This window comes from Polypterus senegalus, chromosome 5 (genome assembly GCF_016835505.1).
Source record: "Polypterus senegalus isolate Bchr_013 chromosome 5, ASM1683550v1, whole genome shotgun sequence".
Taxonomy (NCBI): Eukaryota; Metazoa; Chordata; class Cladistia; order Polypteriformes; family Polypteridae; genus Polypterus; species Polypterus senegalus.
The window spans coordinates 66900864-66916130 of NC_053158.1; the positions used below are offsets into that span (position 1 = coordinate 66900864).

Genomic DNA, 15267 nt, shown 5'->3' on the forward strand with positions numbered 1-15267 from the left:
GTGCATATGCTGTAAACTACTGTTAGCACTGTCTAGTGTTTATAAAATATTTTCGCTGAAATCTACATCAGATCATTCGGTGGTTTTATGATGATGGCTTTGTAGCTGCTGATCTGTTCATTTCTGGCTTGTGAATTTCATGAGTTTCAAGTCGTCTGCAATTCCTAATTCAGGTACATTATAATTTACAATTTTAGCCGTTCAAGAATGCTGTAGACACTTTACAATTACTACTGTCTAGCCACCTTCTCACCACAGGCAGCAATGCATTTCGGAAAAGAACTTCTCATGGATAGTAGCATACTGGGCCTGGCCATGTAACATGTTGAACAAACTTATTTATTCTTGCCTGAAGAAGGAGCCTGAGTTGCCTCGAAAGCTTGCATATTGTAATCTTTTTAGTTAGCCAATAAAAGGTGTCATTTTGCTTGGCTTTTCTCTAAATTTATAATGGCTAACACGGTACAACACCCTAGTACTATTTACTGTTATCTAATCATGGGATGATCCCTGCCTGTTGGCCAATGCCTGTGAACAAAGATGGATGTCTTTACTATTCATACTAATGAACAGGCAAGTGAGCTAAAATTAAGCCCAAAAATGTATTCCAATCAGATTAATAATTTTGTTTTAATTAGGGCATTGGATAGCCTGAACACACACAGCTATGGTGCTCCTCCAGCACCAGGGTCTGATACTTCTGTCTAGTTAAAAACCATGGTGTGCAATATAGAATAGATTTATAATAAAAATGCTGGTCATTTACAGTAAGAGCTGACAGAGTCAAGTGATAGGAGCTGACTTGACATTTGTAAAAGGTGTGGAGGGTAGAAGAGCTGCCTCTGTAAAAGGAAAAATAGGCTAAACTAGAGGCAAAATAGACAACAGGAAGCCAGGCTACAATATATGGAATGATGGTGCTGATGGGGCTAAAATCGACATATTTTTGAATACAGGGATGCCACACAGGGAGAATGTTAAAGCTTCACGTCTGAAGTCAATGAGTGGGCTGGGATGTGTACCAAAGATATTGCCCTCTATTCACTTGTTTATCATTTAACTTAGACATTAAATGGTTACTTTTAAAAGGTCAAATTAATTAATTAAAACGGTAGTGTCCTGATCATGTTTAACTTGGTATATTTTAGAACTGCCAGAGGAATGCAGCTGGAGACAAATGTGAGCGCTGTAAGGATGGTTTCTATGGGAACCCTATTCACGGCACCTGCAAAGTCTGTCCTTGTCCTTTTACATCAGCTGCCAACAGGTATTTTATTGTTCTTCTTAATAATAACAATACAATGCATTTATTTCTTATTGTTATACTTCTAAATGCTTCTGTATATTATCAAAAAACAAGTAGCAGTGCATCAGAATTCTGGTGCTTATATGCAATCTGTTAGTACTACAGGATCATATTGGTGTGAGAAGTTTGATAATTGAAAAGAAGATTATGCTTGTGTGTGGATACTTTGCTTAACTGATATTCTTGCTAAATCTTAGTTTGATATGATTTGATACGAATTTCACTCATTTGTGTTTTTGATAAGATCACAGATCATTTATGAACAGTTTTTACATAAGATTACTGCAAAGCAATATACTTGTGATGTACAGACAGCAGTGTTATTATTTAGCACCTGTCATTCTCACCGAGGACCAAGTTGTCAGAGCAGATTAAATGTAGAGCTGCAGTCTCAAAAACAGAAGAAACCTCCGCTGATATTTTAAAAAGAATAGGTTATTTTAAATGTGGAAGCATACAATCTATTAGTAGAATGAGGTATAAGGTTCCATTTCAGACTGAAAATTATAGAAGTGACAGATTTTTTAAGTCTGCAAGATGTCATAGAAAGCTTGTGCCAGAGAGCACAAATAAATACAGGGTGGTCCAGATCTAATTGTGCAGACCCAGATTGTCTAGATGACTTTGATTTATGCGGGGACGATTCCAGTTCGGTGCAAAGACGATTCTTCATGTTGTCAGTTCGCACACTTCTCAGTGGTCTGGGATTTTTCGGGTGATTTTCTATGTAATAAACTTAATAAAGTATAGCATAATGAAAATTGCATAATTAGATCTGGACCTATACATTGTACCCTAGAAATGTAAAACGACTTCATCTAATTTTGCCACATGGCCAGCAATGCTTCACCTGCACTATCCTGACTAATAAGTTCAGCGTTTTAAATCTTAATTTCCACTTCCATATCCCTTTTGGCACACAGCAATAATTATCCTGGAATTCCACAAGACTTAACTTACAGTAAACATGTTAGAATTCTGTTCTGTTTCAGTGCACAGCAGATACATCTTTATACAACATCTAATAGTATACTGTATGGCCTACATGCAGTGAGTGCACATACTGTACTTCTATGATGGTTGTTTGTGTTTTTTTTAAATGGCATTAAACTTCATTATTTAGAAGCTAGGAATGTGTTAAGAGTTGATTGTCTCATTAAAATATCCTCAAAGCTACAAATTACTCGTCGTGTTATTTCTCCCCAAGTATCTCATTAAGGAATAATTTTTCACTTCAGGAAATTTAGCAGTGAATAAAGTGCCAAATGAGGTGATTTTATTTTGCTTCCCTGAAACCTTATATCTTTTTCTTATTATTACTTACACAGTATGTAGAAGTTTACATTTTTATTTAATGTCTGTGCAAACATTTAAATTGGTGAGCAAAAAAAAAGAAATTTAACCTGAGGGTATCTCCTCTGCATCAAAAGTATATTTGTAAATTATCTTGATAAAGCATTATAGTGAACAACAGATTTTACACTTATTTCAATTTATGAATGATAATATGGTTTTTATAATAATCATTTTTATGTGTCTCTTCATGTTAAAACAGCCTTTCTTAAATAATGGAAAGGAAATGAGTCACAATGACCAAAGACCAAACCCCAACTTCAAAACTACGTACTTCCAGTTGTTCTCCTTTAAACATGTCTATGTGCAAAGCATCCTTCTTTTCCAGGAACACTTTTTGTTTGTAATTCTGATACACTGGCCTACCCACTATATTGTTACCATGTTTCAATTTACTATATAATATTCTAAAGCATGCTAACTATTAAATATTTGATTTTCATAGCTTTGCTATTGGATGTAAACAAGAAGAAAATGGAAGCTTTGAATGCTTGTGCAAGCCTGGATACACAGGACCCAAGTGCGAAAGGTGAAAATGTTACTTCTTTTACCAAAAGCGAAAATTAGTCCTAATTATAAAACTATTGTGTTAATAAGCTTCAAGTTGACTTTTCTGTTTACAATTTTTTAATGATTTCCAACTCATAATGACTGTAATGCCAAACACACTTTTGTTTTGTTACTACAGCATGCCCATGTCATTGCCTTGTGTAGTTCTAAATTTAATTGTTTTTGACTAGGTGTGCACCAGGCTACTATGGAGACCCTTTAGCTTTTGAAGGAGAGTGTCGTCTTTGTAATTGTGGAGGGAATGGAAATTCTGGCAGTTGTGATCCACTGACTGGAGGTTAGTGCCTTGAAAATTAAGGTCTTCTGTGCCATAAATAAAAGACAGTGCACATGTGGTATAGAAGTGGTGTCTGTGTGCCACTATACCGTATACAGTGAACATATCAGTATATTGTGCTTTGTCTTTTTAGTAATGGCTGTTATTAGTTTGGGGGAATTTAGTTTTATTTATACTTCATATTACCAAAACAGTTTTCTAAAGTGTATTCTACATTCATGACAATACTACTACTACTATGACTAGTACTGAAGTGATTTGATACAAATAAACATGACTTGTAATTGAGAATTAACAGTATAGCTATTAGTACATTTAAGCTACACTAGTACCACCTGCACTGTCTATTGGATCCTGTGGAGACACATGAGTATTCTTCTCTCCTTAAGGAGCTAATATATTGTGTCCATGATGGTGATGATGATGATTTCTCTTTATTTTCTTTTTAGTGTGCAGGAACTTGGAACCAAAGGACATCAGTACAGATGAGCAATGTGACGGTGTGTTACCTTTTTCTATATGATTGATCCACAGGTAGTAATTATACCATGGATAGATATTAAATGAATAAAAGTTCACAAATGTTATTTGACCTAAACCTAAACTGAATATACGGCTGAAATAACTGCAATGTTTGCTGGCCACAAATAAGGTGTGAATCCTTTTCAAAGGTTTGGTACTAATTACTATAGAATGGGGTACTCTGGTCCTGGAGATCCGCAGTGTCTGTATGTTATTTTTCTGTGTACAGTTTGAGTTAACTTGCTTGTTAACCAATTTGTGAACCTGTTTTAAACTGCTTTGTTAAGGGTTTTTTTTTGGCCTGTTTTCTTAACCTGCCATCATTTAACAATGAGGTGCAAATGACAAAGAAACCACCAACTCTCCAGCATAGTGCTTCAATCTAAACCTGTGAATAGGCATCATGAAGTATCTGTGTTAATGTAATGGTTTTGGAAATAAATGAGAGAGAAGGGAAAGACCAAGTAGTACAAATTTGTTCCAGATCTCAAAACATATGGAAATGTTCTCAGAAAATGAAAAATCTACTATAAATCTTCTATGTGGTAAATGTTTGTCTTGAAAGAATGAAAGCACTTAAAAGCCATATACTGTACTTACCAACTTTCATTTTCTGCTGGGCCTGTCTTCTAATTATGAAACTGGTTGGAATGGCAACCTATAGCTACAGGTGACCTTAAGAACCAGAGTTTAGTACCCCTGTTGTAGAATAGATATCTGGATAAACAAGGAGTGTTTGAAAGATTTTTTTAAGTGAGAATCTATATATGTCGGGTTCAAAGAGGTTTTTTTGATATTTGGTGAAGGAAACATTAAAAAGTCCCATTGTGTCTGGCATGTGTTCAAATAATGAGTTAAATTTACAATGCATTTGTAGCACGAAAGACATCATATTACAAAGGAAAACTTTATTTGAACTGAAAGTTATATAATACAGTACCACATCATCATTTGGGTTTACTTTCTAACCATAACACCAATGTTGTTTTTTTTATGTTTTTGTAAACGATACTAACTCAGAGTATATGTACAGAGAATGTTTCATAGGAAGTTAGTAAACCTCGTGAAGCAGACATGCCTGCCTTTACCCTATTTTTTTATTTTTGATACATTAAAAAAGTCATATTTTTCAATATCCCTTTTATGCCCATACAACTTTATCTCTTTGCTGAAAATGTTCACTAAACAATTCCGAAAAATTATTCATTACTGTTCTTTATATTCTCATCTAAGATTTTTATTATATAGTGTTTTTGACTTAGTACTTTTTTAAGTGCCATGCTAAATTAAAGACTTTGTGTTATTTGTACTGTCAAATGAAAAGACAAAAACCAGAAAAAGGTTAGGGGCAGCCTCCCGTATACTTGAAGCTTGGCTGCAAATTTGAACTTTGGTTGTACAATAAATCGATTTTTGAGTCCAGAACAGAACTGACTTGGATGAGGCAAAAATGGCGGTTTTAAAGGAAGGCTGAGGAAGTGACATTGTTGGAGCCAGGACCGGAAGTAACGTTGCCAGTGCCAGGCGGAATTTCCCGTTAACTGGTCTGCAGTAGAAGGACAGAAATTATTAAAGTTTAAAGATTAGCACAGTCCATCATCCCCTGCGCTGGCGTGGAATTGCCTTCATTCAAGCCCTTTAGCTGCCTCCCATCCGCATGTGTGTGACAGTACATATAAATATGAATCTGACAATGCTTTATTATATTGTTGTCCTAAAATAATATCCTTTTTATGTATTTTAGAATGTGACAGCTGTGTTCAAACTCTTTTAAGTGACCTGGAACGACTGGAACTACAAATGATATCAATAAAGTCCTCACTCCAGAATTTAAATGCTAGCTCAGGTGCTCAGGAGAGACTGAGGAGCTTGGAAATGAGGATTGATGCGACAAAGGTATTTTGAATGCTCTTTATCCACATTGTTATGTTAAGTTCCCTTAATATTATACATATCATATTTGATGCATTCTTTGAACTTACTTTACCTTGTATAGGGTCCTGGGGAACCACAGCCTGTTCAGTCAACATGGGCAGGAATGAATTGACAGACACATGTTCCTTCCGTGCATATTCAGGCACTCATTCATATTTGCCCACTTTGACTCAGTTTACAGAAATAGTTTAAAGCGAAGCAAAATGACACCTTTTATTGGCTAACTAAAAAGATTACAATATGCAAGCAGTTGCCTTGAAAGCTTGCATATTGTAATCTTTTTAGTTAGCCAATAAAAGGTGTCATTTTGCTTGGCTTTTCTCTACATTCATAATGGCTAACACGGTACAACACCCTAGTACTACAGCAATAGTTTAACTTAACATTAGAGAGTCTCTGTATCCCCATTATCCTAAACTGGATTTAGCAGGCTTGAGAATGTTCATCTATTTAACCTAATGTGCATGTCTTTATAGTGTATATACTGTAGATGTGGACAAAAACATGGTGATAATGAAGTTTAGAAATTCATATTTTATTACATAGAAGCAGCATGGTGGCGCGCTGGGCAGTGCTGCTCTCACATGGTTTTGGTATCCTGGGTTTGAATGTTGGGCCTGGATGCTGTCTGTGTGGACTTTGCATTTTTTTGCTTTGCATCTGTGGATTTTTTTCTGAGTGTGCATGTTAGATTAATCTGCAGTTCTAAATTCACCCCATGTGTGAGTGTGTATGTCAGTGGGCCCTGTCATGGACTAGCACCTGTCAAAAAATGTTTTCTGTCTTGTGCTGGGATAGTCTGCCTCCATTTGAACTTATTTTTTATTAAGCTGGTTTGAGAATATTATAGGAGGTGAACAACATCAGTAAGTGCTACTACCTCATTGGATTTGGTCCCCTGTTTGATTTCCAGGTTAGAAGGCAACCTTCCTTCTGTAAATTTTTCTGTCTGTGTATGCACAGGCATATTATGGGTACTGTGGTTTTCTGCACAGTCTAAAACATGCCATTGATTTGATTAGTGACTGCAGGTTAACATTGTGTGAGAGGGTGAACACTTCAGTGGCCTTCATTTAACATCTGGCATGGTCAATGTCGTATAAAATTTGTACATTCTCCTTAACTCCACTTGGATATCTTGTGATCATTCTGATTTTCTGCCACATCCAAAATATATACTTGTTAAGTTAATTAGTTAATATGTCAAGTTGTCATATATTTGTCTAGATATGTAGTGTTTTCTGTGTTAAATACATTCTTGAATGCCCTTTAAATACAAATAAGTTATTTAATAATGTAGGAAAATTATTCTTTGTCACTCAGCATTGTGAAATAACCCACTCTGTCTTGCATTTTTTACAGAACGAACTAAACAGATATCAATACGATGTGAACTCCCGGAGAGTAAAAATAGATCAACTGAATAGTGATACCATTGGTCTCAGTCAAGATATTAGTATCTTAAAAGAACAGGTAAATTGACATCCTTGACTAAAACATTTTATGTCTAATTTTACTTTCTTATGGTAGCTAAAGAATGCTTGAAAGCTCAGTATCAGCTCTGAGGCTGTAATCACCTCATCAGGACCAGATTTTGAATGTCTTAGCTGAAGCATTTCAGTCATTAAGGCTCTTGTATATTTCATGTGTATAAGTTATTCTTTTTTTATCATGCAGGCTGAGAGGAACTTTAGAAATGTACAGAACATACTGAATAATCTACAGAGTACAAATAATAGAGCCACAACTTTAGTGTCTGATGTCCTATCTCTCTTTATCAATATTCAAGGTAATTTTAACAGAAATATTGTTGCAATAAATACAGTAGCATTTTTAAAAAAATCATCAGTTTTTAATACTGAATATTTGCATTTGATCCTGGGTAGAATTCCTCTCAAAAATTAAGATACATTGGACAAGTAATGATTCAGAAAAGTTGGTTGAAGCAGAGCGCCTGGTCCAAGAGATGAAGCAGCGAAATTTTAATAGACAACGTGGGCTTGCTGAAAAGGAGAAGGAAGAGGCACTGAAATGTAAGTTGTCTTTCTATAACAGTACATAGGATTAATTTCAGACCATGTTGCAGTTAACTATAGTTGTTCATTGTATTCATCTATATCCTGGTTATTTCTTGATAACTGAGGCTCAATCTGCTGTATTGAGAGGTGTTTCATACAGAAATTTACACAAATTGAAATAAACTTGATTTTTCTCAGTTACCATCAATATCCATAGAGACTGTTTTATTTTGTAAGAAATTTGCTGGATTAAGTATTACATGTTTCAGTATTTCATGAAGGAAAGCAGTCTTCTCTGTTTGTGTTCCTCCTGTGGTTTTTGAGGGTCCATTCCTCATCCAAATTCTTACTGGGAAGGTTGATTGGCGACTCTGTGGTAGCTTAGTATGACTGAATGTGTGTGTGAGTGAGTGTGCCTTTTGAAGGATAAGGCCCTGCCATCTGGACTTAGTTCATGCCCTCTGCCCAGGATCGGCAGGATGGGCTTTTGCTCCCAGTGACTCTAAAAAACAGATTAAGCTGATTCAGTGAAAGGGTAAATTGGTACACCAAAAGCTGCATGTTTACTTATCAACAGGCTTTAATTGTTAGAATAATTTTGTTTTGTGAAAAGAGACACCTTGTTTCATTAGTGAGTGCAGTGGAATTACAGATTTTATTCTTGAAAAAAATCAAGCTTTGTCAGATTTTACATTCCAGCATTTAAAACTAATTAAATGTTTGTTTAAAAATAACAAGAATTTGGTATACAATCAAAAAAAGAATATTTCACTTCTGCATTTAAACAGTTATGTTAAGACACAGCTAATAATGATATTAGATTTTATTTCTTTGAATATCTAACTTTTATATTCTTTCTTGATATCATAGTGTTAAACCGGGTAAAGAACAGCCTGCAGAAACAACTTGAGCAAAACCAGAAGTCATCAAAAAGATTGAGCGAAATGTTGAATCAGTACGATGCAAAGCTGAAAGATCTCCGTGATGCTCTGACAGAGGCATCGGGCGCTGTGAACAATGCCAAAGACATCAATAAAGCCAATGTGTTATTAGCAGCAGATACAAAGGTGGGTACATGGGCACAAGCTAGTCATGCATGTCAGAGAGAGCAAAGACACTCATATTCCTGCTGGATTTCTGTTTTGTGAGTCTTTTGAAAGATTGGAAAAAATAATGTGAGATGAAGTAAATTGTATATTGTGAGCTATTTATGAAGGCCATTACAATTTAGTGGCTTAGTTTGATGATATGAAGTAGTCATATTGATTATGAGTTTTAGAATATTGGTAAAGATTTAAAATTCCAGTGTTTTCAAACAAAGAATAACTTATTCACTCATATTTTATTGATTCCAGCAATCTATTGATGAACTGAAAAATGAAAAAAGCAAAGTAGAAAATCAAATAAAAGTGACTCAAGATCAGATGAAACAGATCAGTGACCTAATGCGGATGCTGGATGGCAGCTTACAGGTAAGTACATTTTCAGATGCAAACCTCATTGGTATAGAGTGTGAGTTTTTAAGTACTCACAAATTAACTCTGCAATTTTTGGACATCACTAAAATCTAGCAGAGAAGCATGCATTAGCCTGAATATTAACTTTTCACTGTATGTCTAGAGTTGAACGGCATCTATCATAGTGCCTTTCAAAATTGTGTGCTTATATCTTATACAGAATTTAAAACCACATTTTTAATAAAAATGAATAAAGGTCTAGCAGTAGAATGCAAACACAGAAAAACATTCACTCTTGTCTAAACAACTGAAAAACAAATGTGGCTGTTCTAATGGAGTTGTCACCACTGCAAGGTATTTTGCATCAAAGACACGCTCTCTGATGTACAAGTTCTTTTATAGTATTTCACAGTCTATTTGTAGCCCAAAAACACACATGTGCACAATACAAAACAGGAAGAGAAGACAAGCATTAGATAAAAATTGCACTTAAAGACAAATCACATTTTTAGTGCTGTTTAACTTTTTGAAGCAAGCAGCTGTCAAGTCACAGGAAGGCAGCCCAATGTAAGAACAAGAGTCTGTGGAATAACAGGAACAGGATTAGCTTTGTTAGCTAGTTGTGGCCAAGTGGCTTGGTTTGGAGAAAAGGTCCAACGGCTAGATGGCTTAATGATATTTAAAAAGGACAGCACTCAAATGTTAGACACTCCGATAGAGAGCTAGTCAATAGCAGTGTGTGGTAGGTAATTTTTAAGCATCTCATTTGCAGGTATTAATTTACAAACATTAGGCCAATAAACAATACAGTTATCCTGGATGACATATCTTACCTCCTCTTCTTTGCTTAATCAGAATATTGTGGCAGGTTCTTGGTGATATAAAATATTTAGTATTTCAGCTTTATCTTTGTTTTTCATCTGCCCCTGCGTGTTCATTTTTGAAAGGAGCCTTGTTTTACAGTTCATGTAGCACCTATTGTTCCGAATATAAACAAATATACTTTTATATTAGATAAGTCTATGACACATATGTGCAAAACTATTTAAGGTACAAATCAGAGTTTTATACTGATTATTGATGATATTTGACAAATGCCACAAGCATTTCAATCAATAATAGTGCAGGAGCATGAATAAAGATAACAGTTAGTGATACTCATCACTTTTCCTCCCCAGCGTTTTTATATCGTCCATTAAACCAGTAGGCTATGAATTTATTTCTTTAAGTCATTGTTCTGTTCAATATTTCAAACAGGAATATGAAAGAGAAGCTGCTCAGCTGGATGGAGCAAAGAGGGAACTCACTGAAAAAGTTAAGAAATTGTCCCAAGTTGGAAGTAAAGCTGATATTGTCATGCAGGCTGAGGAACATGCTCGGAATCTAGATAAGCAAGCCAAGGAGTTAAAGGAGTAAGTTTATCTGTCTATCTATCTGTCTGTCTTTCGGTCAGTATATCAGTCGGTCGGTCGGTATATCAGTGTGTCTGTCTGTCGGTCGGTATGTCAGTGTATCTGTCAGTCGGTCGGTATATCAGTGTGTCTGTCAGTCGGTCGGTATATCAGTCTTTCTGTCTGTCGGTCTGTTGGTCGGTATGTCAGTGTGTCTGTCGGTCGGTATATCAGTGTGTCTGTATGTCTGTCGATGTTTTTCTCATTGTCATTTACATCTTTTTATTTAATATGCAGGGCCCTAAAAAATGCAAGCAGCAGTTCTAATGTGCAGTATGCAATTGAGGCTACTGAAGCTTATAAAAATATTACAGATGCAGTGAAGGCAGCAGAGGAGGCAGCCAAAAAGGCAGAACAGGCAGCTAACAGTGCAATGCAAGTAAGTTCTTCTGTTTGTTTTTTCTTGTAGATCAGTACTGATGTCCTTAATTCTGGCCTGCTAATTAAAATATATATACATTGTCACCTCCACAAATAAATATTGGGCAAGGCTTTCAATTTCGTTCCTTCTGCCAGACTCTCCTGTTTAACTTTTCACTTGCTGTGGTGCCATTTAATACTTCTTACAGTATATGCATGCTTATTTATTTATTTTTGTTTAGACTGTGGTCCAGCAAGATCTAGAAGGTAAAGCCAAGACCCTGAAAAGCAATGGTGATCAATTGCAAACAGATGCAAGAAATGCAGAGGCCAAATGGAAAGGTAAGAATTGCTAACATACTTTGGGTGATGTATGTTTTTTTTTTATGTTTTCACATAACAATCAAAAAAGCAAGGATGAGCTGCACAGCTCTGTCCTGTAAGCCAGGCAGTATGGTGGTGTGGATAAGCTTTTGATTTAAATATCAAGGTTGCTAATTCAGCTACCACTTATGACTTGCTGTATGACCCACAGCAAATGACTTAACCTGTCTTTGCTGCAGTGTAAACAGTTTTGACATACCAAGCTGCCTTGGATAAAGTCATCAGCCAGGTATACAGTATACTGTAATACTAATAAGATGAAGGAGAGGAAGAATGAAAATACGTCAACTCAGTCCCTCACTGAGGCTCTGAACCTGGCAATGTAATTTTTGTGTAAAATATATTCTTAAACTACTGTAACATTTGGAAGTCACTGTAAATAATTATTGAGCTAAATAAGGAAATATAGATATCTATGGTGCACCTTTTGCTTTCCATTTAGCTGCTTGCTTGGGCTTGTTTATAATGAATTGTTTATAATGAATTACTGTATGTGACTGTGGTTTATATTTTGAATTGATTTTTTTAATACAATATTTATCCTTTGTCATTTTTTTCCTTTTTTCCATTGTGACAGAGGCTGTACCAAAGCTTGATGACATTCAAAACCGCTTAGCAACTGCAGAAAGGAAAAAGCTAAATTTGCAAAATGAGCTCACAGAGGCCCAGAAAAATCTGAATCTTATTAAGAGAGGTAGGTCTTTCTGAAAAGGCATAATGAAGATATCATTTTTGCCTGATAAAATCCTTTGTGTTGAATTTGGGAATTAGCAAAGACTGTACTAATGCCTCAGTGTGAACATAAGGCTGCAATATAGCTGGAAGGGTCTCTGATTAATGTGACAATGAAAGGTAGCAGCAGCCTGGTCAAAAAAGTATGAGGAAAAGGAGCCAGATGTACTGTAAGTGACCAAACAGTGGCCACATCTGTGCAAAATTCTTCAACATGGGAGCGGATCTTAGGATTCTTTGAGACTTACAATTACTACAGGGCTTAATAGGATATTAAAAGGGTTTTCTACTGTTAAATAATGCCAGACTCAATTACTGTGATCACTTATAGCTTGGCTCAGTTTGGTACTGCTGTTTATTTTTTGCAGTTATTATGCAACAAATGAAAAAAGAGCTGAACCTTTAAATGGAAGTGTATGTGTTAACAAATTAATCATAATAAACTGAATGACAAACTTCTAATGCAAACTTCATGAAGAGTATACTTTGATTATTTACAATCTTTGTGTAACATACTAATATTTTACTACAAATTCTATAAAAGCTGTGCATTGGTAAAGGATTAAAGTAGCAAACACAGAACTCAAGGCATTAATGATGAAGAAATATTAAAGTTTTACTACAGATTAAGTTCCATTTTTATTCATGAAGAATATATATAATAAAAGGGAGCATTATCTTTTTTCTGTTAATGCAGGGCTTTCGTTTGCATATTTCATTAATTAATTTGATTAACTGGAGAGACTTACGACTCCTCTGGTCTTTCACATAGTAAATCTTTCAATGGTGGCAGGGCAAACTGTCGCCTTATAGCACTTGAGTCAGTTCTAGGAGTCTATGGAGTTCTTTTATAAAAAGAAAATGAAAAAAGTCCTTGAATCTGAATATATTGTATTACATGAGAACAACTAGAAAATTTGTTTAGATTTTAAAGTAGTTTTGAGTTGCTGTCTCTGACCTGTGTAAGCCTTAAGTGTGATATGTATACGTATCATACTGTGTCACAGACATTATTCACTTTCACTTCTGTGTTTTTGAACTATAACAATGTGACCTATTATGCAAATGGAAATGTTCTCACGTCAGCATATTCGGTAGTTAACATTGTTGATGACAATTTTGGCATTGACCTGGAAAAGTACATCATTTAAATGGAATTGTAAATGGTTAAAGTATTTTCTCGCAATATTGATGTTTACTATTTTTAAAGCCACATTCTTATTTATTTTGCATATTTTAGATGATATTGGAAGTACTATCAATGCTGCCAAAAATATGGCAGAGTTGGCTAATTCTAAAGTAAATGATGTCCTGAAGGAGCTTCAACCAATTCAAGCTGAGGTGAACGAAATAAAAGAAAAGAATGGAGGAAGTCCCAGTGATCCAAACTTCAACAATGTTTTGGATGATGTTAGTAAATCAAGTGAGTGTGCATTTCAATGAAAACATTTGCTAAAAGTCCTTTAATTCTTGCTAGAGATGAGAATTGTGATATATAGGAATAGGATTTTGTAATATTTAACCACTTCCATTGTTTATTAAGTGTATTATTTGTAAAGCACTGATGTGACTGTATTATTATACTGTTAATATGTAATGGATTTTAGGACAATTTACACCATCAGTAGAATTTACTTTACCAGGGGAAGACTATTGTATTTATTTTGTACTTTGGTTTGTACAATTGGGTTTATAGATAGAATGTCTGCACTAATGCAGTGTACATTTCACCAGAGAAGGGACATTTTTGTATACTAATAGCTAGGCTTTCATTACTATTTTACCTGCAGACCATGGGACAGGTTAAAAAGCAGGTCTGATTCAGTTCTCAGTACTGGCTAACAGTGACACTGAGCTAGTTGTCTTTCAGAATCCCTGGGCTCTATATATACACAGGTGCAATATACACATAAAATGCTTTTGACAATGTTCATTAGGAAAGTCTCTATCTATGGTGTGGTCCAGATCTAATTATGCAATTTTCATTACGCTATAACTTATTAAGTTTATTACATAGAAAATCACCCGAAAAATCCCGGACCATCGAGAAGTGTGCAAAATGTCGACATGAAAAATCGTCTTTGTACCAAACTGGAATCGTCCCCGCATAAATCAAAGTCATCCAGACGATCTGGATCTGCATAATTAGATCTGGACCACCCTGTACAGTATATTTTGCTGCTATTGTAGTGGGGGGTGTTTTTGTTGAGGTTGATTGTAATCAGATTATCCCTATCACAAAATAATACTAGGAAAAGAAAAAGAGGGTGCTAGTCTTGCAGTGCAATGGAACTACTGAAAAAAGCAGTATGTGTGAAGATTGACTTGACGTTTAGTGTCTGGGATTTTTCCCAGTCTGAAAGTGAGTTAGGTAGGCCTCATCTGTCATTTATGGCATTTGCTTAATGGGGAAAGAGTGAAAAAGGTGGCACACAGAGACTTTTAGTCTTTTACATGTCAGAGAGAGAGAGAGGTGGGGCCATTGGTGGTAATCACAACACAATGGCTTCAGTAATTTATATCACCCAATACCCAATATCAAGTTATACCTCCAAAGGATACATGATCATAGTCCTTTTATTTGTAGTAAATATGTTTGTGGAATTCACTTAGTCAGTTTCTCAAAATTCAGTACCATTTTTTCCAACAGTTCAAAACATATCCAGTACAATTCCATCACTCCTGGAAAAGATCACCCAGGTTGAGGAGAGAAGCAGGGAATTGTCTCCAAGCAGCAACATCACTGATAATGTGGAGCGCATCAAAGAGCTCATCAGGCAGGCCCGAGATGCAGCGAATAAGGTGTCTTTTTTTTTTTTTGCTATCCAGTAACACAATGTAGTGTGGTAGAATAAAACAGTAATGCCATGAAATATAAGCCAGACATGTTGACCTTCTGTTA

At 35.4% G+C, this 15267-nt stretch overlaps 1 protein-coding gene across 5 annotated transcripts in view; it reads left to right on the forward strand.

The window, feature by feature from the left end:
• LOC120530334 (laminin subunit alpha-3-like) overlaps positions 1-15267 on the forward strand; it is a 385202-nt gene that overhangs the window by 325966 nt on the left and 43969 nt on the right. For all 5 annotated transcript variants that reach the window (XM_039754747.1, XM_039754746.1, XM_039754745.1 and 2 more), the window contains exons 43-58: positions 1149-1267; positions 3105-3188; positions 3400-3506; positions 3956-4006; positions 5773-5924; positions 7326-7436; positions 7641-7752; positions 7850-7996; positions 8852-9048; positions 9337-9453; positions 10696-10850; positions 11127-11268; positions 11492-11591; positions 12211-12327; positions 13606-13788; positions 15016-15167. In XM_039754747.1, the coding sequence (XP_039610681.1) occupies positions 1149-1267; positions 3105-3188; positions 3400-3506; positions 3956-4006; positions 5773-5924; positions 7326-7436; positions 7641-7752; positions 7850-7996; positions 8852-9048; positions 9337-9453; positions 10696-10850; positions 11127-11268; positions 11492-11591; positions 12211-12327; positions 13606-13788; positions 15016-15167 (2046 nt within the window). The remainder of the gene's footprint in view (positions 1-1148; positions 1268-3104; positions 3189-3399; positions 3507-3955; positions 4007-5772; positions 5925-7325; positions 7437-7640; positions 7753-7849; positions 7997-8851; positions 9049-9336; positions 9454-10695; positions 10851-11126; positions 11269-11491; positions 11592-12210; positions 12328-13605; positions 13789-15015; positions 15168-15267) is intronic.